At 46.2% G+C, this 23,074-nt stretch overlaps 4 protein-coding genes across 10 annotated transcripts; all 4 read left to right on the top strand.

Moving 5' to 3' along the window:
• Positions 1–229: 229 nt before the first annotated feature.
• bola3 (bolA family member 3) lies at positions 230–1,611 on the top strand. Its single transcript, XM_003969969.3, has 4 exons — positions 230–412; positions 504–627; positions 844–932; positions 1,095–1,611. The coding sequence occupies exons 1-4, from the start codon at positions 305–307 to the stop codon at positions 1,158–1,160; spliced, it is 387 nt and encodes a 128-aa protein (XP_003970018.2). The 5' UTR covers positions 230–304; the 3' UTR covers positions 1,161–1,611.
• A 339-nt stretch (positions 1,612–1,950) lies between these two features.
• vat1l (vesicle amine transport 1-like) lies at positions 1,951–8,304 on the top strand. The gene is made up of 9 exons (XM_003970019.3): positions 1,951–2,374; positions 2,828–2,957; positions 3,036–3,251; positions 3,421–3,563; positions 4,599–4,702; positions 5,045–5,100; positions 5,218–5,412; positions 7,033–7,116; positions 7,280–8,304. Exons 1-9 carry the CDS (start codon positions 2,160–2,162, stop codon positions 7,376–7,378), a joined length of 1,242 nt encoding a protein of 413 aa, XP_003970068.1. The 5' UTR covers positions 1,951–2,159; the 3' UTR covers positions 7,379–8,304.
• Positions 8,305–8,890: 586 nt separating this feature from the next.
• On the top strand, positions 8,891–10,165 carry clec3a (C-type lectin domain family 3, member A). The gene is made up of 3 exons (XM_003969968.3): positions 8,891–9,323; positions 9,440–9,520; positions 9,712–10,165. The coding sequence occupies exons 1-3, from the start codon at positions 9,110–9,112 to the stop codon at positions 10,107–10,109; spliced, it is 693 nt and encodes a 230-aa protein (XP_003970017.2). The 5' UTR covers positions 8,891–9,109; the 3' UTR covers positions 10,110–10,165.
• A 322-nt stretch (positions 10,166–10,487) lies between these two features.
• Positions 10,488–22,778, top strand: usp47 (ubiquitin specific peptidase 47). Of its 7 annotated transcripts, none has more exons than XM_029845691.1 (29): positions 11,215–12,906; positions 13,433–13,627; positions 14,392–14,508; positions 14,583–14,736; positions 14,811–14,907; positions 14,992–15,137; positions 15,220–15,299; positions 15,951–16,100; positions 16,250–16,345; positions 16,448–16,600; positions 16,828–16,986; positions 17,235–17,366; positions 17,483–17,559; positions 17,877–17,932; positions 18,069–18,181; positions 18,270–18,371; positions 18,533–18,740; positions 18,925–19,040; positions 19,128–19,247; positions 19,346–19,504; positions 19,613–20,159; positions 20,279–20,454; positions 20,535–20,615; positions 20,675–20,790; positions 20,886–21,004; positions 21,202–21,332; positions 21,416–21,463; positions 21,541–21,671; positions 21,793–22,778. In XM_029845691.1, the coding sequence occupies exons 1-29, from the start codon at positions 12,853–12,855 to the stop codon at positions 21,965–21,967; spliced, it is 4,008 nt and encodes a 1,335-aa protein (XP_029701551.1). In that variant the 5' UTR covers positions 11,215–12,852; the 3' UTR covers positions 21,968–22,778. The 7 variants fall into 7 exon arrangements, with proteins under 7 accessions (XP_011608561.2, XP_011608563.2, XP_029701549.1 ...); XM_029845690.1 differs by having other exon boundaries at positions 19,610–20,159; XM_029845692.1 differs by having other exon boundaries at positions 11,432–11,628; positions 12,850–12,906; positions 19,346–20,159.
• Positions 22,779–23,074: the final 296 nt, after the last annotated feature.

Raw genomic sequence — 23,074 nt, 5'->3', positions numbered from 1 at the left:
ATTAGTGTCACCATATAGGAAAAGATGCCTACGGAAATACTCAATCATCGTGTTTTCTAAAATTAGTATTATTATGGATTATTTTGCACAATTCTTGGCTTGATTAACCTTTAAATTGAATTAAATGTAAGGTAATATTTTAGTTGTAGTTTAGTTTTGGCTACATTGTTATTGTGTAATCGCAATCATGACAAAGCAAAAAACAGCCTGATTATAAGCCCCCCTAAAAAGGCCGGATTTGACGTCATAACTATGAGACGCAACAATCGGAGGACATGACTTTTCCAGAACAGACGCGCATTTAATGCGGATTCTGACAATAAACAGTCGCCATATTCGCACAATGTTTGCTTTTAGGAGGTGTGCAACCAGCACTGCCGTCACTGCTCTGCGGGCCCTTCGCAGTAATCAAGTAAATACACCTTCTAAGTTGCGGTTCGAAGGGTCAGCTTGAGATGCTAAAACCTGTTTGCTAAACGTGTTGCTAATCTCTGCCTCCCCAGGTTACTGTTTCTGCCCACACGCAAAAATGTATGTCCACACAGACGGACGGAGAAGTCCGTATCACAAAGATACTGAAAGAGAAGTTTCCATTAGCCGCGTCCCTTAAAGTTGTAGATATATCAGGTAAAAATGTCTACTTCAGAATATGTTAAGTAACGGAGATTATCGCGATATTTGGGATCGACAAACGACTACTGATGAATGTATGTGTAACTGTCCAAGAATGGTCGCAATATATAAAAACATACAGTAATTAGCATAAACAACTGTCGTAAAAGGCGGACATTAAATCATAAAATGTGGAAGTTACAGTAGTATTTATGTGAGGCTGTTGTTCAGGTGGTTGTGGAGCCATGTATGAGGTCCACATAGAGTCCATGGAGTTCAAGGGGAAACGGACTATTCAGCAACACCAGTTAGTCAATCAGGTAAATTACTGCATAAACTATAAACGAGAACAATATCTTCCTGTTATATTGTACCTCTGTTGTGCTGAAACGTTGTTTCTTTTTTGTTAATGTTATCTGTCAACTATATAAAAGTGCAATTTTCCCCCCAATCAATAGATTATTGTGTTTTGTCCTTTACAGGCACTTAAAGAAGAGATTCAAGGGATGCATGGACTGCGAATATTCACAAACATTCCAGAAAAATAGTGGAAGCTCTTCCGAAGTTGACCTTCATCATTTTTCCATTGTTGGCATCTACTATAATTGCAGTGTGAAAAATGTGCTCCAAAGTTGTAAATATGCTGGTGAAATATGGAAGGCTGGAATACGCACAAAAATGACTTGATGAAAATGCTATTTAAATATCACGTCGTGGTTTCTGTCTCATTGTTTGGTTCATCTAAAGGTAGATAATAAAGATGTGTTGGATACAGCTTATCTGAGTAGGGGAGCGTTCAGACAGGACTGTATTGGTTTTTAGAGAACTGTTTTCCGATGTCCATGTCATTTCGCTGTTCTATTAAAGCATTGAAATTAGACATGGATGGTCCATGCACTAACGCAAAATAATGCATTCCTTATAAACACATTTCTTCGTCAGATTGTGTCTTTTTCAATAATCTCTAGGGAGTAGCAGTAAGCAGATAGATACACTAAATACGGATAGGAAGCAACAAGTCTCAGATTGGCCACGTTTAAATGATACTGAAGGGAGCCAAAGTGCCAGGAACATTTCTACTACACTGTTAGACCAGTCAGTGCACTTTGAGGCAGATCTGAGCTTTTTCCTCTTTGCAAAAATGTCCAGATTTAAATAGCATGAATACTTCTGATAGTACTTTTGACTTTTGGTGATGAGCTGAATAAACTTGCGTTAGAAATTCAAATGATCTCGCTGCTGGGGAGTTGAAATGTGCACTCTACACCGGAAGATGGTGCTCGTCATGCTCAAGACAGCAGCTCCAGGTTGCGTTAAAGTCACTCCTGCTGTGGAAAAACACCACTTAAACTGACCCACGTCTCCTTGAGTTAAATGAGAAAAGACTCCTGATTTGGATCGTCTCGGCAGCAAAACTGAATAAAAGTGCAGGCGCCGGAGGTGCGTCGTGGAGCTCCCGCAGACCGGCCGTCGGTGCGCAGGCTGCACATCAGTCAGAACCCCGAGGAAGAGGAGGAGGAGGAGAGGCGAAGCAGCAGGTCTCTGACATGGCTAAAGAAGGAGCAGATATGACGGAGGAAACCGAGTACATGATCGACAGAAACGCTGGAAAAGAAGCCGAAAACCTGGATTCGCCCCGGGATGCCAAAGAAATGCGAGCGGTGCTGCTGACGGCTTTCGGGGGGCTGAACAAACTCAGGATGACCAGGAAAGCCATGCCCGAGCTCCAGGATGGAGAAGTGAAGATTCGCGTCAAAGCATGGTAAATATGCATCTGCCACCGCTTGTTTACCCAATGTTGAGCGATAAATGTAAAGAAAACAAAAACAAAAAACAACAACAATGGACCAACAACATCCTTCACAGAAAATTGCGTAGTCATGAAGCCACAGGTTTCCCCTTTTTACGCAGGTGGTTGGATGAAGCTTGTTTGGAACATGCATTTCTAATCCAGTTCAATCGCAATATCTTTATTTAAGACCAATATTTGTATAAGAATAGTACAAACTTGTGTTGCAAACTTACATATAAGAAGACAAACCTGTGGAAACTGGCCCCGTGACTCACCGGTGATGTATGTGATGTATAAATAGCACAGGGTAATCCCTCGAATTCTGTTAGCATCTGAAACGATATATTATGGGCTATATTATTGTTGATCTCGTTTCAAACGTGCAATCAACATTTTATTCTCCATTAAATTGCTTCTTTGCAGTGGGCTGAATTTCCTGGATCTGATGGTGCGTCAGGGGACTATTGATAATCCCCCAAAGCCCCCGGTGGTTCCTGGCTTTGAATGCTCGGGAATCGTGGAGGCAGTGGGTGAAAACGCTGAAGGATTTGAGGTAGATGGCATCAGACATACGAGTAATCCACCATGATCCTTGTCATAACATTGGGTCATCCCGACCTTCTTTTCCCAGATAGGGGACAGAGTCATGGCCTTTGTGAACTGCAACGCCTGGGCAGAAGTTGTGTGCACACCGGCGGAGTTTGTCTACAAAATGCCGGATGAAATGACGTTTGCCGAGGCCGCCGCGTTCAGCATGAACTTTGTGGCTGCCTATATGATGCTCTTTGAGGTAGCCAACCTGAGAGAGGGGATGTCAGTGTTGGTGCACTCGGCCGGAGGTGGTGTTGTGAGTACATCTCTGTCCGCGTAGTTAATCCATAGATTTAGCAAAATAAAGCCGTTTAAGGATATTGACTGGAAGGAAAGTGCTGCCTCTAGAGATTCTATCGTCGCCCTGTTTCCATGATTGTGTTCTCATTCATTGGCAAATTGTTGCACTCTGTTGGCTGTTTCAGGGTCAGGCGGTGGCTCAGCTATGCTCCACGGTGCCTAACGTCGCAGTGTTTGGGATCGCCTCGTGTTTCAAACACACCGCCATCAGGGGCTCTGTGACTCATCTCTTCGACAGAAATGTTGATTACATGCAAGAAGTCAAAAAGTACGAGCGGATTCTCTGGGGATCTTTTTGCAGTCCGGCCGGTGCCTTTGAATTATATGTTTGATAACACCGACTGCGCACGGATGCAGATGTTACCTGTTGCCTTATTTGGTCCTTGCGTGTTCACGGTCCCCATGGCAACACACGGCTCGTCTCGGAGAGCAGCAGCATATTGTGGGGTGGTAGTCGGCTCTGGCTGCGTGGAACAACTGAACCAATTAGGACAGAGCATTATAAGCATGTACATTCCATTCAGGCGCAGCGTGCTGTTACTCAGATGTCGCGGCAGACCCACCAACGGGCCCTGACACATTTGCCCATCACTGTTTGTCCTGTGATATACAAGCAGTATATTGTTGAGTCATATCTGGAACATGCTCCGCGTCTGCGTGTTCTGCTCTCTATCGTTCCGAAGGGCCGGAATAATTCCTCGGGACGACCGAATGTTTCAGGCTTTTTGCCTGCGTATCAGCAGCCGTTGCCTTTCATCTCCTGGGCTCACACATTCTTCCTAGGATAAAGAGCAAAGTGCAACTAAATTAGTCTCGTTACAAAAGGCACAAAAAAAAGCCATGGGAATCACAAGACCACCAAGCAGTTTAGCCAAGCAGGTGTCCGTGGCCAGCAGGCAGAAAGTCATGAATCAGGGATAACATGCCTCTCTTTCTTTCTCATCGGTGCCTCTCCCGGCTCTGTTTTTGTCCAATTCTCTTGGTTAGAACAGTCAACATGCTGCCAATAAAGAAACGAGTGTAACCTAAGCCAGGATCAAACACTTGACTTACCGTTGTTTAATTATTTACTGATTAGGAAGTTATTTTGGTGCCATCTCTGTTTCTACAGTGGCCAACAACAGATATTCAGACCTGCTTTGTTAGGAATTCATCCTCAGAACAATACTAACCTCTGGTTTGCTCCACGGTGCTAAGCTGTGATTAGTACTTGTTAATCATGTAGCTCTTTATGTCATTCTCCTGATTGTGTCTATGATTCCTTTCTCTAGATTTGACTTTTACTTTGCTCTCGATGTGTTAGGATCTCTCCGGAGGGGGTGGACGTAGTGTTGGACTGTCTGTGTGGAGAAAACACAGGGAAGGGCCTGAACCTGCTCAAACCTTTAGGAACTTACATCCTCTATGGTAGCAACCGCTTTTTGTATTATTATTATTATTATTATTATTGTGATTTAAATGAGTAAATTTGCAGTCAAAACTCACAAATCTGGACTTATCTCACAGCTCTATTATTCGTTTGATTCTTAGTTGGCTGTAACAAACGCTGGTGTGACGTCAGAATTGGAAGAGAAATGTTGGCTTAAAGATTTCATCTCCGTTGTTAATGGGGTTATTTCCTGCCCAGTCTTAATCAGGTTTAGAGAGTTTCTCCCCAGCTTTCGCACTTCGTGGCTGCTTATTACTGTCCAATCACGCCTTCCTCTCAACCCACAGCGCCCAACCATCCCTTTATTTCTGTTTTTTCAGGCGCGTCAAACATGGTCACTGGGGAAACAAAGAGTTTCTTCAGCTTTGCAAAATCTGTGAGTCAGAGATGCAGTCTGTTGTGAACATGTGACAAATATGAACATTTCGTTGCAAATGAAAGGTGCCCGTGTTTGTAACTTTGGATGATGTTTCTTCCCCCCCCTCCTCTCTAGTGGTGGCAGGTGGAGAAGGTGAACCCCATTAAACTCTATGAAGAGAACAAAGTCATAGCAGGGTTCTCGCTCCTCAACCTCCTTTTCAGGCACAGGAAATGTAGCCTGGTGAGATCTGTGATGGACAAACTCTTGTGTCTCTATGGACAAAAGAAAATCAGGCCAGTGGTGGACTCCCTCTGGGCCCTGGAGGAGGTAAGAGCCCACTGAGCTGGACAGAGAGAACCAATTATCTGCAATGTGATTTGCAAAGAGAAGAAGGTTTTTTGTTTTTTAAAGTGTAGCATCTTTTTGGACAGTCTTCTACAGATGGTGGGTAGGTACATCATTGTCAGAGCACTTATAATAACACCTACATCAAAACCACGTCAGTCGCATCATTCTTCAGCTCCCAGAAAACAGTTTTATTCCATCTTCTGTGCAAAAATGGACGATTTCATCAACATTGTTAGCAGTATACTGACTGGTACAGTAGTTTTTTTAAACCCCACACAGAGACATAGCCTCTATTAATTAATAATTATAAGAAAAAGACCAATAATTGACAAAAAGATTTTATTAAAATTATAAGTTACACTTCACGATACGAATAATAAATAGAAATGACGACGGTCTTCCTGACAGGCTTTGATGGAAGTAAGAAAACTAGATCAGCGCCCGTCTGTGATCCCTCTCATGGTGTCCAGAGTGAATGTGCTCTGGTCTGCTGAGTTATGTAAATGGACCCACACAGACAATCACTCATTAGTAGTTTCAGTTTAAATTTGCATCTTATGGGTAAGAATAGCCGTAAACCATGTTGGCATGCGTCTACTTCAGCATCTAAATGGACAGTTAATCAAACAGAATGCAGATGTTTTGTGGTTGCCATGATTTTACTGCCATGCTCCTGCACGGAGGCAGGGAGATCAGACACAGAGAGAAGATGTTCCGGCTCGTGGAAGCTTCCTGGAGAGGAAGCATGGGCAAACGTTTGACTTTTGGGAACGTGTGGGAAGTATCAGCCTATACAATAAAGTGTTTCGATGTAAATACCCCCATCACCTATACAGATGCATATTCTGTCTTTGTCATCGTAAAATTAGTCAAAATGGTCCCACATTTAAACTCCCAACAAGTCAGAAGGAACCAGAGATTAGAGGAAGTGTACAATATATCTTTGGAGTTCAGTTTCTCATGAAGACCTCCCAGTTTCCTGGCAGACTGTCCATTCATTCAGTGTAACTGTTTCCCATGAGGAATCTAATGAGAGGGGAGGATGGTGTAGGCCGTAGCGTCAGCGCTACACAGCCTGCCTCATCTCTTAGGATTCCCAGAAGGACTGAGAGTGTGAGCAGCGATTAAGGCCAGAATGGATGTGCTCTTATCTCTGACAGCTTGCAGTTTGGGTTTGTAGCAAAGCTGAATAGTTTCAGAGGTAAAACCGTCATCAGATGCAGGTTATTGCCCCTGTTGTTACCCCGTTGGAAAGGGTTCTGACCTATTTTTGGTCTTGGCTGAATTTCCTGTACTTTTAACAAAGGGCTTCTTGTGACACAATGGCGTCCAGACAAAGCGGCGCATTCAGTTGTATCTTGTTTTCCGGGGACGAATCGTGCAGTAATCTGTTCAATTGTGATTAAATCTGTTGCGTTAGGTCCTCCAGATATTGATATCGCTACGGCTGTGGCCTAAATGAGCACCGAAACCGTTTTAAAATGCATCAAACCGTTTTCCAGAGATCAAAGAAGAGCACTTTTAATTGGAGAATGCTGCCCAATTAAACAGACTGTTTAATTGGGCAGCATTAAGTTAATTTCTGCGTTTTGTTCTCAGGTGAAAGAGGCCATGCAGAGAATTCACGACAGGGGCAACATAGGAAAGCTGATTCTGGACGTTGAGAAGGCCCCCACCCCTCTGGTAAATGGTTCCAGACTGCTTAAACCACCTTCCACAGGTTTAAAATGAATACATTTAAAATAAAGCATGTGTTTCGCCTCGTCGCTGCTGGTGTTTCCGCTTCCCCTCCTGTGGAGGAGCAGTAATGATAATAATAATATCTGCATCACACATTGATCCGTAGATGGCCAGCGACAGCACCGAGACCAGCGAGGCAGGGGAGGAAGAGGAGGAGCCCGAGGGAGACAACGAAAGCAAGGAGCGAATCCCCTTCATCCACTAAACGCCGGGGAGCATGCGGTGTTGTGCATGATGTGTGTGTGTGTGTGTGTGTGTGCGTGTGTGTGTGTGTGAATATGCATGTGCCGTATGCGTGTATGCATGACTGTGCCTCCTGTCTGGTGCAGATGTCACCTATTGATTAGCAACAGTCGGCATTGATGAAGACGAACGGCGTTTGTTGCCTAGACGACGAGTGCGAGGGCCCTCGGTCACACTGGAACGGTATTATTGCTTCACTGTATGATGCAAGACCTGTATGATCCTCAGACCTGAAACAGAAGCTGATAATTATGTTTGAGAAACTCGCCCGTGAAGGGAATGAATCACTTCCTCAGTTGCCCCCCCCCCCCCCAACCTTTGTTGTTGTTGTCAGTTGTAACATTAATGGATCACCTGAGCCTGTTAGCAACCATGTATTAGCGCACAGGTGGCTTTAAATGTTCGCATTTAATAGGATTAAATAGACTCCATAAAAGTAAAAAACGTGGATTTTGCTAAATGAAGCATTATTCATTATTTACCAGTTCTGAAGTAGGAGGTTTTTGTTTACAGAAGTAATCCAGATCGGGTGTTTTTGGGGGGGTTGTTTTTAAAATCGGCATCATACAGGTGAAACTAAACGTGTCACCTGAGCAACAGTTGCTCGGACCTGGAATATAAACTGTTGGGGGACAAAACGAGTTTCCTTAGATTAAAATTGACAAAAAGACGTGTAGATTTTTTTAAGAACTCACTGAGGCCTTTTTTGTTAGCAGTGTGTGTGTGTGTGTGTGTGTGTGTTTGGAAGAGAGCGAGAGAGGTCAGTTAATTAAAATAAAAGTGTTTAGCAGAGGCTTTAGTGTTGTAGTGTTTGCACATATTTGGTGGTTTACATGTAATTATATATTTTTGTCACTTTCTTTCATCTATTTACTCAAATAAATGTATCCGCAAAGTCTTCAGTCGTTTTGTTTTCCGCCCAATTTCACTTTTTCCAATTCAACCGTGCCTTTAATCTGGCCGCCGAAGAACTTGTGTATCGCTTTTACATTTAATTCCTCTGAACTTGCTTTTGCTCACTTTGTCACCAGATGGCAACAAACAAGCAGAATTCAAATCTCCAAACTCACAAGTCAAGAGTTTCCATTACGACGCAGAATTATTAGCACAAAGCAGCAAAATACAAGATGATCTAAATTAGTCTGAACTGATCCCACCAAAATTCAACCTCTCATCTATTTAACCTCAACCAGGTTTAAATTTCCTTAAATGTTGATTTTCACTTCCTGTTATATCAAAAACACCAGTTTTAGCACGGATATGAAAGCACAATTTTAAGGTATGTAAATATTGAAGCTTCTGAAATAGGAAAACATACATTTACTGGGGTGTGTTGCCCTTTCCCAAACTTTCCAGTCTCATCTTTACACAACCAGGGAGGCTAAAAATAAGCGGAGCGGCGCTCCATCAGGCCCGTCACGAGCTTTTTAAATGTTACACAACCCGGAGAGATAAGCGCAGAAACAGCCGCGGCGGGCTTCCAGCTGTTTGCTGTAAAAGCCCCGAGAGAGAAAAACATTCAATGGTTTTCCAGTTTGTGGAATTAAATGGGAACGCTTCTCAGCGCGACTTGTTCCGAGTAAATATTTTTCAAAAGCCGGACACAGGGGGTTCATTATTGACCGCTCCGCCCTTTCACCCCTCTCACCTCTCCCTGACGTTCGGGCAATAACAGCTCTCCCTAACCCAGTGCATGCTGGGTAACCAGACAGGCACACAGGGGACCACTATATATTCACCCGCCTCATGCGTGCTTGGTTCCTTCCACAGCAGCACCCCTGAGTCCCGTCCTGGAGGATCCGCAGCCATGGCGCGCCTGGGCCTCCCCGTCTTCCTCCTCCTCTGCTTCTCTTTGCTTCGCCTCGGCTCCGGGCGTCCGCCCCGCACCAGGAAGGCACTTTCACCGCGTCAGTAACCCCGGCGAGAGCCACAAATGTAGGTCCTGCCAACCTGTCGTTGCCCCTCAGGTCACCAGACGTGTGTGTGTGTGTGTGTGTGTGTATGCTTCTCTGTGGGGCTGCAGAGGGAGACGACGTCAGGTCCCAGATCGAGAGGCTGTGGCAGGAGGTCAACTCCCTGAAGGAGATGCAGGCGCTGCAGACAGGTATATTTTATAACATCTAGATGGAATTAATTCAAATAAAATAAGGGATTAAAGGAACTTTCAGACTTTCAGACCCCCCCCCCCCCCGCCACCTATCTTCAATTAGTGGACTCTTTCTTGTGCCGTTCCCCACATTTCAGTGCCCCCAAACCTCCATGGTGGGTCAATATTGACGATTTCTTTGGTTTCAGTCTGTCTTCGGGGCATCAAAGCGAACAGAAAATGTTACCTGACCAGCGAGGAGGCCAAACACTACCACGAGGCGAACGAGGACTGCATAGCACAGGGGGGGACCCTGGCCACGCCACGGGACCTGCTGGAAAACAATGAACTGAGGGACTACGCAAAGAGGAGCGCTCCGGGATCCAGGGACTTTTGGATCGGGGTGGCGGACATCGTGAAGGAGGGCCAGTACGTGGACGTCAACAGCCTGCCGGTGACCTTCTTCAACTGGGACCGCTCCAAGAAGCAGCCCACGGGCACCAAGAGGGAGAGCTGCGTGGCTCTGTCGGTGGCGGCGCAGGGGAAGTGGCACGACGAGGTGTGCCGCCATCTCAAAACGTACATCTGCGAGTACATCATCCCCTGAGGAGGCCCGGCAGGCCCACCTCCGCGAACCCGCCATTAAAATGAAAGAAAAGTCAACCTGTGTCTTATTTCACCGTGGACGACTGGCTGATGTGGCCAGCTGTTATTATTATTTCTAATCTAATCATATTATTGATGCTGATGGCCTGCCTTAGCAAACAGGAGCTCTACATTCAGCGTTTAAGCAAAATAAATGGGACGTAAAACAAGATAATCCGGGTATAATTCATTCAAAAATCGGCTTCAACGCGCAACTGAAACGAACCTGTGTGTTTCGCTGCCTTCCTGTCACCGCTGGCCTTTTAAAGCCACGCAGGGAGGCGGCGGCCGACGTCACGGCGAGCCCCGCACACACGTCACGCACGCTCGTCGGCCTGGAATGTGATGCGAAGTCTCGCGCAGCGGAACATCGGCCATCTTTCTCGGTTCGGAGCAGGACGCAGCGCGCTCGATCCCCCCCGATAAGCCCCGCAAGTTTGGGCCAAGTTGAATGCGGCCGCCCGGAGGTTCCCAGTCGAAGACAAACGACGCGCAAACGATGTTCGTGTCGGTGGCCGCACAGTTTTGCCGCTGACATCCGCGTTCGGATAGATGCTCGTACTGTCGCGCAAATGGAGATGGTGCCTAGCGAGGAGACCCAGTTCGTACCTAAAGAGGTGAGGTTGTCGCTTTCGTAAGTCGGGAGGGGGGGACATAAATTCCACCCTTTTGCTGCTTTGTCGAGTTGTCACCTTCGCGCACCGTGCTCGTTAATGTCCCCAACACTTCTACGGGCAGCTTAAGGGCTTTGTGGTCTGGACTTGTTATTTCCAGGCTAACTCCGTAACGCTAACAGTTACTTGGACGGCCTAGCCTAGCTGCGGCTACACGACTTGTATCGGCTAGTTTCGCTCCGTCTTTTCTGAAGTGAGTTTATGGAGACGGTGCCAACTCAACCTTCACCACGCAAATCATTGAGTTATCTAAACTTTTCAACCCGAATTGTTTCCGGGGTTTTTTTTTTTTCCAAACGAAAACGTTGCTTGTCAACATTAGTTTCCCCCGGTGCTAATTTGCAAGTAATAGTAGCTCGTAGAATTTAGCTAGCTGTGGCGTTAGCACTTTTAAGTCTTGTCAGTGACAACTATTGACATTTCTAGAAATATTTACACTATTTAGTCAAGCCGAACCCCGCAGCTCCATGTAAGCGGCGGGGTTAACGGCGACGTTGAGTAGAAGTTGATCCTACTTCTAAATGTTGTTTTCGTTTACGGTTACTTCGATTCTTTCGACCCGATCGCACCATGTTTTGAATCGGACTTGTAGCTTCGGCGTAAACATGGTCCAAGGCTAATGCTAGCAGGTTTAACTCTGCGATTAAAGCGAAAGCGATCGCCCTTTCTTCAAATGGGATCGACGGATTCACGTCGAGGATTCCTCCAGCGTTTATTCCTGGTGGTTCTCAGCTGTGTTGGATAGAACACGGCAGACGTTCGGGTGGTTTTCTGACCTTAAACCTGCTCTCCTCTGCACCCTGGAAGGTTAGCATTTTTGAGGGGATGAGGAGAACATTTCTTAAAACATTTGACGTCACCGTGACTATTATTGGCACGGCATTGGATTTCTTATTAAATATTTTACGCGAGTATTTCTGGAAGGTTACTACAAGCTGCCCCGGCCGGATTTACGTCAGCGGGACTATTTCACCCGGCGGAGGACGTCATCAACACACCTCAGGCCCGAGGGGGAAATTAGGCGAGATTAAACATCTTTTGACGATTTATGAATGTGTAAATACGGTTATTTACATCTTCAAAGTTATTCCCAGAGCTAATTAGTCCCCTTTAATGAAGCATTAATATTAATTACAAGATATATTTAGGAAGTAAAGGACCAGAAGGTAGAATCTCTGGGTTTGGTGCTGAAATCGGGATTTAAAACATCTATTCGGGCTTGTTGTCGTACAGTTTGTCCTTGTTTTCACGTCTGCTGGACTTGGTCACCAGACGGGGACGATGTCTTCGCTGTGGCCAATGTGTAAATGGTCCAGTTCAGTTTGAGTCCAGACACACCGAAAGCACTTTCACTTTCACTTTGCTTTGGTTGTTTGTTCCATGAATTTAGCCGTGGAAACTCCAGGTAGCAAAATGATCATTTAAACTGCCTAAATTGGGTTGATATGTTATGCATTAAGCTCCTCCACAAATTATGTCCCTCGTTTTATGAACTCGCTGACACCCACAAAAAAAAACCCTTACTGGGACCATTAATAGTGGCCCCCAAATGAATTCCCCACCAACTGGAGACAGACCCCCTTTAAATGGCCAGATTTCGGTGAATATTGCACAGCATCACAGCCAGTCCATGTTTGTGTGGCATTTATGATGAGTTACAGCTGTAAAGTGCCCCACCGCACCCGTCATTGTGTGTCACCACCTTGTAATTATATGCACAGTAAAAATAACCTTTAATCTCTTAATACACTTGTGTGTTTTTAGTGGCAGCTTCTTTTTTGTGCCCCAGTCACATTTTGTTGCGATCACAGACCTCCCAGCGAGGCTGCGACACGGGAACGGCAGAAATACAGCGTATCCCTGTAATTACCCTTTCATTATTTCCCAGCAAAGGCGCTAATTTACCAGGCAAATGGCGGCAGGAAATAGTTGAAATGTGGCTAAATAGAAATATTTATGACTGCAGAACCCCCCCAGATCGAAACGTGTTGACACATTCTTGTTTTTGTTCTGTCCGCACGATATCAGGCGATGTTTTGGAGTTGCAGGAAGAGTGTTTTTGATGAGATGAAGAGGAGATCTCAGGTAGCTGCCTCTTGTTTGGGGAGCGTGCTAAAGCATGGGCCTGAATGCATGAAACAGCATTGTGAGTGTTCTTCAGCAGCCGGGAGAGGCGCAGCGGAATAATGTCAGCGTTCGTGTGCAACCGGGATGTGCTGTCATTTAGGGAGCAGCTTGCATGTCTGACCTGTTAATGTTCAGCCCGGCCTTGAGCCCACAGACCCGATGACTCAGGGAAAATTACTGTTTGTGTTCCAGTTGGAGCTAAAGCGCGGCGTTCGGGTTCACGCGTGTTGCGTTTATTTCCAGTCGGTTGTGTCGGATGCATTGCCTAACATAACTGAATGCAATATTCTGTGTGCGTTTTAAATCACATCCGCACTTTTGTTTAAGTCTTATGTCCAGGAAATGATTCGGAATTGTTAAATCGGTATTTTTCCTCTTCGTCTAGCAGCAGATTTCGTGCAACGCGGCGGCTCGTGACCCTCGGTCGTGTTGATGTGGCGTTAAAAAGCACGCTGTCATTTATTTTTTTTCAATGATCGTCCAGATCCACAACGCTGCCGAGGAGCCTCGTGCGCTGTGCATAATTCAGGACACCACCAACGCGAGGACGGTCACCGAGCGGCTCACCCTGAACCTGCCCGCCTCCACCCCCCTGTCCAAGCTCCACGAAGATGTGGCCCACAAAGCCGGATACGTCACGGGCACCTTTGAGCTGACCTGGGGAAACGCACCTAACACGGTGGGGAGATTGAAGCCGCTTCTCTTTCTCTTTGTCAACCAGCTCTCAGAGTCCGACCGAACTCGCCGCTCTGGTTCAGCGTCGCCTCCCGCCCCGTTTGGGGTGGCACCAGCCAACGCTGGCAGAGGCGAGCGCGGCTGAACGCTCAGAGTTTGAGCGCTGAATGTTCGGCAGTAGTTGAGCAGGGAAAGGAGGCGGTCACCTGTTGGTGACCCGGGAGAAAGCCACCGGAGCTGAGATAAGCCCGAACATCTGGCGCCCACGTGGTGGCTCTTTTATTTGTTATCGGAGTTTGAACAAATCATTTTATCAGCGTTGTTCTCAGCTATAGAGGAGAAGGAATGTCGGGGGCGGGGGGGGCAGGTCAGAGAGATCGTTCCTTTTAGTTTGAGTCTGCATCTTTGCAGTGTGTCAGGGTTGATTCAGCGTGCACTTGGACGTGCACGTAATGCTCCCTTTTCTTAAATGCGCACGGCCTAATCCTGCTGCGACCCGGGCCAAAGCCCAGGTGCTGTCTCTGTTGTTATCTCGCTGAGTAGGTCAGTGGATTAAGCCGCTGTGTGTTTCCAGCGCAGCGCTCGGCCTCAGCTCGCTGTGCGGACAGGCAGCGAGACTTTGCTCGCTTCCACTCGGGTCCAGCGGGAATTTTATTCCTGCGAGTCCGGCGTGCCGTCGGGAGAACGTGACTGTGGTTTCTTTGTCCTTTCCAGCAGCCGTTGCTCAAAACGTTTGCTCTTTTTTTTTTGCAACGCGTCTCCCTCCAGGCGCCGCTGGACCACCGGAGTGAGATGTCCCTCTCCGATTCTGGGTTCGAGCCCGGTGGCAAAAGAAACTTTCTCCACATTACTGACAAAGATGGAGAACAGCCCCAGCTTGCATCTGTGAGTTTTGCGAGGGCCCCACTTTGGTTTCCCAGACAACAGAAAGTTCCCATTAATCCCGTTTCTGCCTTTAGGATGAATCGGGAGCTGCTGATAGCAGCGGGCTGGATGACAGCTCCCAGGAGCGCTTCATCGGGCCCCTCCCCCGAGAAGGCTCCGTAGGCTGCAGTGGTGATTACAGCAGTCCATCCTACTCTTACTCGTCTATTCTCACCAAATCTGATACAGGTGAGCCTGAACAGGCCTGAACGTTGCCTTTTTCCTGCACTTGCATCCACTTCCTCTCTTTTGCTCCTCTCCAGGTTACGTCGGTCTGGTCAACCAGGCTATGACCTGTTATCTCAACAGCCTTCTGCAGACTCTGTTCATGACTCCAGAATTCAGAAACGCACTCTACAAGTAAGAATGTGGGGTTGTGGTTAAATCATGCGCGGTGACCCCCAGAAATGACGTGTTTATTTTAATCTTTTGGGCACATTTCAGTTGGGAGTTTGAAGAGTCTGAGGAGGATCCAGTCACCAGCATCCCTTACCAGCTGCAAAGGTTGTTTGTTCTCCTGCAGACCAGTAAGAAACGGGCAATCGAGACCACCGACGTAACGCGGAGCTTTGGTTGGGACAGCAGTGAGGGTGAGGGCTGACACACCTCTCTGACTATGCCTTTGCGTCTGCACATTTAATGACGGGCTTTATGTGGGTTTGTCTGCTTTAGCTTGGCAGCAGCACGATGTCCAGGAGCTGTGTAGGGTCATGTTTGATGCCCTGGAGCAAAAGTGGAAGCAGACAGTGCAGGTAAGGGAGTGCAGTAGTCAGGCTGCTCTGCAATGCTACATACGTACAAGAGATCTAGTGCAGGAAAAGTGAAATGGATCAGGAACCCCGGGTCATGGGTCCGTTAAGGCGAGGGCTTTAAAATGCAAACACTTAATATTTGGACTGTTTTCTCCAAGGGTTCTTCTTCGGTAGCAACTCTGTGAAGTTAGCTGATCCAACATGCCTCTCTGATGGCTCCAAGCACCATGTACGATGCTAACAGTGCTATCTGCAGCATCCTCAGGAGTTCTGCCTCTGCCTTCTCCATACTCACACACTAATTACTGCTATTTTTTACTCCTGCAGTTTAGAAGTAGAAGCTTAAATCTTCCTTAAAGGAGTGAAAACATGTCACCATTCATGAATCTCTTGGATTAATTCAACAAAGCTTCTTACATGACTAAAATCACATCCCAACTTTGCACACTTGATTCGGTGTGACTGCAGGAAAAGCACAGAGCTCTCAGACATGTAACCGTGGCACAGGAGCGGACATTTTGAGTGCTTGTGATGCAACCATTCTTGTTTCATGCACAGTATAATTGCTTATAAAGGGAATGACTGCAGTATTGATGTCCGGTGATGCTTCACAACTCTACAAGCTTGACTGTGGTGCTTTGGCGTCCTCAGGCTGACCTGATCAACCAGCTGTACCAGGGGAAGTTAAAAGATTACGTGCGCTGTCTGGAATGTGGCTACGAGAGCTGGAGGATCGATACTTACCTGGACATCCCTCTGGTTATCAGACCCTTCGGAGCCAGCCAGGCTTACGGCAGTGTGGTGTGTGTCTCTTCACATGTTGTGCTGCCATGTTTTTTCACCAGCTGTTGTCCTTTAAATTGTTGTACTCTGTTTTTTTCTCTCAGCTATGAGCATTTATGTTTAATGTAAACACAGTTGGGCCTGAAACTCTTTTTTTCCCGTCACAGGAAGAGGCTTTGCAGGCATTTATCCAACCAGAAACTCTGGATGGACCCAACCAGTACTTCTGCGAGCGTTGCCAAAAGAAATGCGATGCTCGAAAAGTAAGCGGATCTCAAATGTTCCGTGGGGGTGGTGACACCTGGAGACGCTGCCACCTGCCTGCCTTTCCTGTCTGACTGTTGGGTACCTGCGTCTCCACACAGGGGCTGAGATTCCTGCACTTTCCCTACCTGCTGACGCTCCAGCTGAAGCGCTTTGATTTCGACTACAACACTATGCATCGCATCAAGCTCAACGACCGCATGACCTTCCCCGAGGAGCTCGACATGAGCCCCTTCATCGACGTGGAAGATGAGGTAACGGAAGCCGCGATGGCGTCTGTTGACTTCATACAGCAATCATCTCGTTGCTCGTATGGACTTGTTGTGCTACTAGTCATAACCTAGTTGAATATTTTGGGTTGTGTCTTTAAGCCACCACCATCTCATCATAAGCCATAATTATTATTGATTGCTCATGATTATGGGCATGTTTTTAGGATGTAGAGCTGTTTTTGCTATTTATTGACTTCTCTATGATTTAGAAGTCGCCTCAGACGGAGAGCTGCACTGATAGTGGGGCCGAGAACGAAGGCAGTTGCCACAGTGACCAGATGAGCAACGATTTTTCTACGGATGATTGTGTGGATGAAGGCATCTGTTTGGACAGCACCAACAATGCAGACAGAATGCTGAAGCCAAAGGTACATTTTTTGCCTGCCCACTATTCCAATTATCCCCAAATTGATTATTCCCCCTTCTTTGGATGGAATTTCCTCTATTTTCACTAAAGTGTCAGAAGAACAAACGCTGAACGTCCAGGTTACAAACTATCGTATATTTGTGGGGATTCACCATATGATCATCATTCAGCATCTTCTAAGAAACTCAACTCTTTATTATTATTCCAGTCATTAGCCACTTTTTACCTTCTGCCTTTCTGAATCCGCAGAGTTTGCCGACATTTGAGCTGTTCTCTGTTATGGTCCATTCTGGGAGCGCTGCTGGTGGACATTACTATGCCCACATCAAATCCTTCAGTGATGGCCAGTGGTACAGTTTCAACGATCAACACGTTAGCAAGGTCAGCCTTTAGCCCTGCGCAGCCCGAGTACCTTAATTACGTTGCACTTGATTACTCAAAACCTCGATCTTTTTTGGTTTGTTTTAAACCTGTTTTGTGCATTTTGTATTGAACAGATCACTCAAGACGATATCAGGAAGACATATGGGGGGTCCTCAGGGAGCAGAGGTTATTACTCTAGTGCCTTTGCAAGGTTGGTTCTGGCTGATAGATTTGGCTTATGATCTATAAGAACAATGGTTTTCTCTTTTTGGTCCTTTTTTTGCCTCTCCACCTTTTATAAATATGGGTGAAGCCTTTGTGCTGTCTCGTTGGCCTATTTTGGGAAAGTCTCCAGATTTTCTTTATTCTCTGGACACATTGATGCGAGACCACATGCAGCAAATAAACAAGTAAAAAAGTTGATGTGTTTATACATATATTTTTGTTGCCGGTAGACAAATTCTCCTTCTCCATCTCTTGAATTTTGCAGTACACCTGCTAACGGGTCATTATCTTCCTTCCATGCAGCTCTACAAATGCATATATGCTGATTTATAGATTGAAAGACCCCTCAAGGAACGCAAGTAAGACAATCATGGAAAATTTGAATCAAATGTAAAACAATCACTATTTTTTATTGCAACTAGATTCTTTGTTGTATTCTTGTCGTGGAGTAGGTGTGTGTGCTTTGATTGTGAATGTGTATGTGTCCTTCTCCAGAGTATTTATCTGTGGAAGACTTCCCAGAGCACATAAAGAGTTTGGTTCAAAAGGAGAAGGAGTCGGAGGAGCAGGAGAAGCGACAGAGAGAGATCGAAAGAAACACTTGCAAAGTACACAGTCGTTCTGGCTTAGGTCTATTTCTACTGCCCTTCTGATCCTTAAACCAGCTTCAGGTCTTCTGTCTTTGTCCACTTTCAGATAAAGCTGTTCTGCATGCACCCTGTAAAGATGATGATGGAGAGTAAGCTGGAAGTGCATAAGGACAAAACCCTCAGAGAAGCAACAGAGATGGCCTACAAGGTGTGTGTTTAAGATCCAGCTGCTGCATTCTTCACTCTTCAATCATTGACTATCTTTGAATGCACCAGACAGGCTTGAAATCACTGGAAAACTTCGTCCATTAAACTTGAGGGATGTTGCAATGAGGGGTTTTATTTACCTTTTTGTGTTTCCTGCTACAGCTGATGGAACTAGAGGGGTTGGTCACGCTGGACTGTTGTCGTTTGGTGAAGTATGATGAGTTCCACGAGTATCTGGAGCGCTCATATGAAGGCGAGGAGGACACACCAATGGGTCTTCTCCTGGGAGGAGTCAAGTCTTCATACATGTTCGATTTGCTTCTTGAGACCCGCAGGGCTGACCAGGTGTTTCAACCTTACAAACCTGGAGGTTAGTAGCCCGCTGCTGCTGTTGAGGCACAAACTGAGACAAAGTAATTGCTCGTTTCTCCAACACAAGGAATTATTTGCGCTTACGACTGATGAAAACTAGAATACTGATGAACACACTTCTTCGTGGGGTCCATCTTCAGAGCAGATTCATAGATATTTAATGTGTTTCTGGTTCTCCTCAGAAGTGATGGTGAAGGTTCACGTTGTGGACTTGGAGAGCGAGACCATCGCCGCTTCAGTCAGCGTCAGAGCTTATCTGAACCAGACCGTCACAGAATTCAAGCAGCTTATTGCACAGGTTTGCTGCTCTTCTGGAGTCCTTTTCTTGTCTTGAACGGTTCGTAACGGCAGCGATGACACGTCTCCTGCGTGTGTTTCTCCACAGGCTACAGGTTTATCTGCAGAAACCATGCGTGTGGTCCTGGAGCGCTGTTATAATGACCTTCGCCTTTTGTATGTTCCAAATAAGACTCTGAAAGCTGAGGGCTTCTTCAGAAGCAACAAGGTCCCTTTATTTTCTTCCTATACACAAAGCTGAATGAGTTGTTTATTTAGAATCAAAATTTTCATTTCCTGTCTTGTTTTTTTTCTCTAATCTCTCAGGTTTTTGTAGAGAGCTCAATCTCATCGGATCATCAGGTCACTTTCTCTGACTCTTTATTGTGGAAGCTGTTGGATCGTCATGGAAATACAATCCGGCTTTTGGTCTTGCTGCCTGAACAGTCTCCAGGCACATCGACCAACAGAACTGTTTGCCAAAAAGTAGGTGTTGATTCTGATCCATCCTTGGACGGGTCAAAGGGAAACAGGAAATCAGTAGAGGCTATCCTGGAAGAGAGTACAGAAAAACTGAAGAACCTGTCTCTCCAGCAGCAGCAGCAGCAGCAGCAGCAGCAGGGCTCCAGCACCAGCGACAGCCAGAAAAGTTCAGATGCCAGTGACTTTGAACACATTGAATCTCCCACCCAAGACGCAGATTCCAACTCTTTACTCGGCGAGGCTGCAGACAACAGAGAGCTGGAGAATCGGATCAGGATGGCCGGCAGCAGCGGCGCCTCCTCCGACCCTGAGAACCACTTTGCCTGTGAAGAGCGGTCGGACTCTGAGGTCAACAACGACCGCAGCACGAGCTCGGTGGACAGCGACATCTTGAGCTCCAGTCACAGCAGCGACACACTGTGTAACGCCGACAGCGGGCCCTTGGCATTGGCCAATGGCCTGGACTCGCACAGCATCACAAGTAGCCGTCGCTCCAAAGCCCACGAGGGCAAAAAGGAGACATGGGACACTGCTGAAGAGGACTCTGGGACAGACAGTGAATACGATGACAATGGGAAGAGCAAAGGAGAGGCTCAGTACCTGTATTTTAGAACTGAGCCTTGTTCACAGAGTGACTCCACGTGCGACGCACAAAAATGTATGAAACTTATGTGACCTTTCTGTGACATTGATGCCATTGTGTACTTAATATTCCTCACTTAGGTTTGGATCAGAGTACATGAATGTTAAATTTCTGTTTCTTTTGATCTTCTCCAGGTTTAGTGGTTTATGTGGACAAAAGGATCACATTAGCAGCATTTAAACAGAACCTGGAGCCTTACGTGGGGGTCCCCTCCGCTCAGTTCAAAGTGTTTCGGGTTTACGCCAACAACCAGGAGTTCGAGAGCATCCGACTCAATGAAACACTCTCATCGTTCTCTGACGATAACAAGGTCTGCCTCCGCGCTCGCTTTTCTTTGTGACGGCAGTTTCAAAGGTGACCATGACGTGGGCTTGTCACCATTTTCCGTAGATAACGATCCGCCTCGGAAGAGCTCTGAAAAAGGGTGAATACAGAGTGAAGGTGTACCAGCTACTCGTGAACGAAGCAGAGGTAACGGCTTAACGTTGTCATTTAATACTGGCGATGATTTTAACACGCGTGTTCTGCAGCCCTGCAAGTTCCTCGTGGATACGGTGTTTGCCAAAGGCATGACTGTCAGGCAGTCCAAGGAGGAGCTGCTCCCGCTGCTGAAAGAACAGTGCAAACTGGACCTCAACATTGACAGGCAGGTGGAGGCGTTCCCACATGTTAAGGATCATGTGTGATGGTTACGATGTAGAGTCGGTGTTATTAGATAATTACAAGCTTTCTTTGTTTTAGGGTCCGTCTCAGAAAGAAGACGTGGAAAAACCCAGGCACGGTGTTTCTGGACTATCACGTTTATGAAGAAGACATCAGCATCTCCTCCAACTGGGAGGTTTTCTTGGAAGTTCTCAATGGTAATTAGTTATAACGTACATTTAGATCTCCCAGTTTAATGTGATTTTATTGATGAAATCAGTTCAACCCAAAATATTAATGTGAATAGCATCATTGCATCATTTATTCCGTATTTATGGACTTGTAGCAAGAAAACATGGCATGGACACATCACATCGGGCTCCAAAATGATGCTTTTTGTCCTCTGATTCTTTAGAATCAGAGAAGATGAAGTCTATGTCACAACTCGCTGTTCTGACCCGGAGATGGAGCCCTTCTACGATGAAGCTGGGGCCTTTTCAGGAGGTTATATTGGAGAACAGCAGCGTAGACGAACTGAAGGAAAAGGTCCGTGTTGGGGTGGATTTATTAATTACACGCTGGTTAAAAATCCTTTGATAGATGTAAAAGATCTTCCTTTCTGTTTTTAGCTCAGTGAAATGAGTGACATCACTCTTGAAAACCTGGACTTTGCAAAGGTTTGTGAGACGCACGGCTGCTTTACTTGGTCATTGTCTTCATTTCTATGCCTCAAAGCTCTGTCTTCTCTTTGCAGGGCAGAGGAACTTTTCCTTGTGACATCTCTGTGCTGGAGATCCAGCAGGATTTGGACTGGAACCCAAAGGTCTCAACTCTGAACGTGTGGCCTCTGTACATCTGTGATGACGGCGCTGTGGTCTTCTACAGGTTAGAATCAAACCTCTGGATGATGCACAAGCTGTTTCTCTGTTGGCTGATTTTCAGGCTTATTCCCCTCATCCCTGAAGTGATAAAGCGATTGTGTAATTTGGTTCTTTTGTGCACGTAGGAACAGCACAGAGGAGCCCATGGAGCTGTCGGAGGATGAGCGCAGCGAGCTAATGAAGAGGGAGAGCAGCCGGCTACTGAAGACTGGCCACCGTGTCAGTTATTCACCGCGCAAAGAGAAGGCCCTCAAGATCTACCTGGACGGAGGCCCGGCCAAGGACCCGGGACAGGACTGAGGCAGAGAGTAGCACCTGTGGTTTATTCTGTCATGTCGCTGTTGCAGAAGAGCGGCGGTAACTCTGCCTGTCAGGCCTGGCGGTTACTTGAATACCAAGCAGCGCTGTGAGGCTGGTGCGCTCTCACTCTCCAGTCTGAGCCCCAGGACCAGCTCAGAAACTCTGTTGTGCACTATAGTGTATTGTACTGTAAAGTTTAAAGGGAAGTGTGAAAGCTTTTCAATGCAGATAACAGAATCATCACTTTATGACAAATGGATCGAGTGTGAAAGCTCCGCGGACGATAAAGGAGTGTTGGGAAAGAATTCCCGCAGGAGGTCATCCACTTTGTCTATTCTGTCTTTGTCTATTCAGCCTCTCACTGTTTCTCTTCTTTCAGCAATAGTATTGATTTACGAGTCGGCTGTGACCATCTTGCTAGTTGAGGCGCTCACATGGCGAGCTCCATGTATTTGACGCCACTCTCCTTCCACAGCACAGCAGTGACTTACTCAGACGGTCCTCTCAAAGGGAGCCACACCTCACCCCGATGTCCACAAATCTTTCATCAACACGTACAATCGGAGAATTTGTGAATCATTCTGCTGGTGGAGCGCTCCTGTAACAGTGGTTTGTTATAGGTTACCTGTACTGCTGCTCCTTAAGCTTTATAGGAGCTTTTACCTCTGCTGAGACACTTCCAGTAGCCCTACATAGACTGAGACTTTGTACAACCTACAATGAGACAAAAAGTAGAATACGTCATGAATCTTTGTTTATTGTAAATTATTTTGCTCCAGACTTAATAAATTAGGTCTTGTGAGCCACCAGATGTGACGATGATCCTTCATTTGACAGTGTGTTATTCCACCTCCCCACCATATTAACTGGTGCACATCTCCAGTGTGTGTGTGTGTGTGTGTGTGTATGGTTGTGTGACAGGTTCGTCTGGGAGCTTCTGCCTGATGCCAGAGTATAAAAGCCTGGCAGACGGTTCAGTCCCCCCTCAAACGCTAGTTTTTATGGTTGTTTATCAAAGTTGGTTGTTCAAATCAAAGATTTGCTGCTTTAATTGAACTCTTCATGGTTTTTGAGCGGCTCTATTAAGTGTTAGGAAGTCAGCACAGA

Source organism: Takifugu rubripes, chromosome 13, assembly GCF_901000725.2.
Source record: "Takifugu rubripes chromosome 13, fTakRub1.2, whole genome shotgun sequence".
NCBI lineage: Eukaryota > Metazoa > Chordata > Actinopteri > Tetraodontiformes > Tetraodontidae > Takifugu > Takifugu rubripes.
Note: the sequence above shows the minus strand (reverse complement) of the source record. Positions and strands in the feature narration are given on the sequence as shown.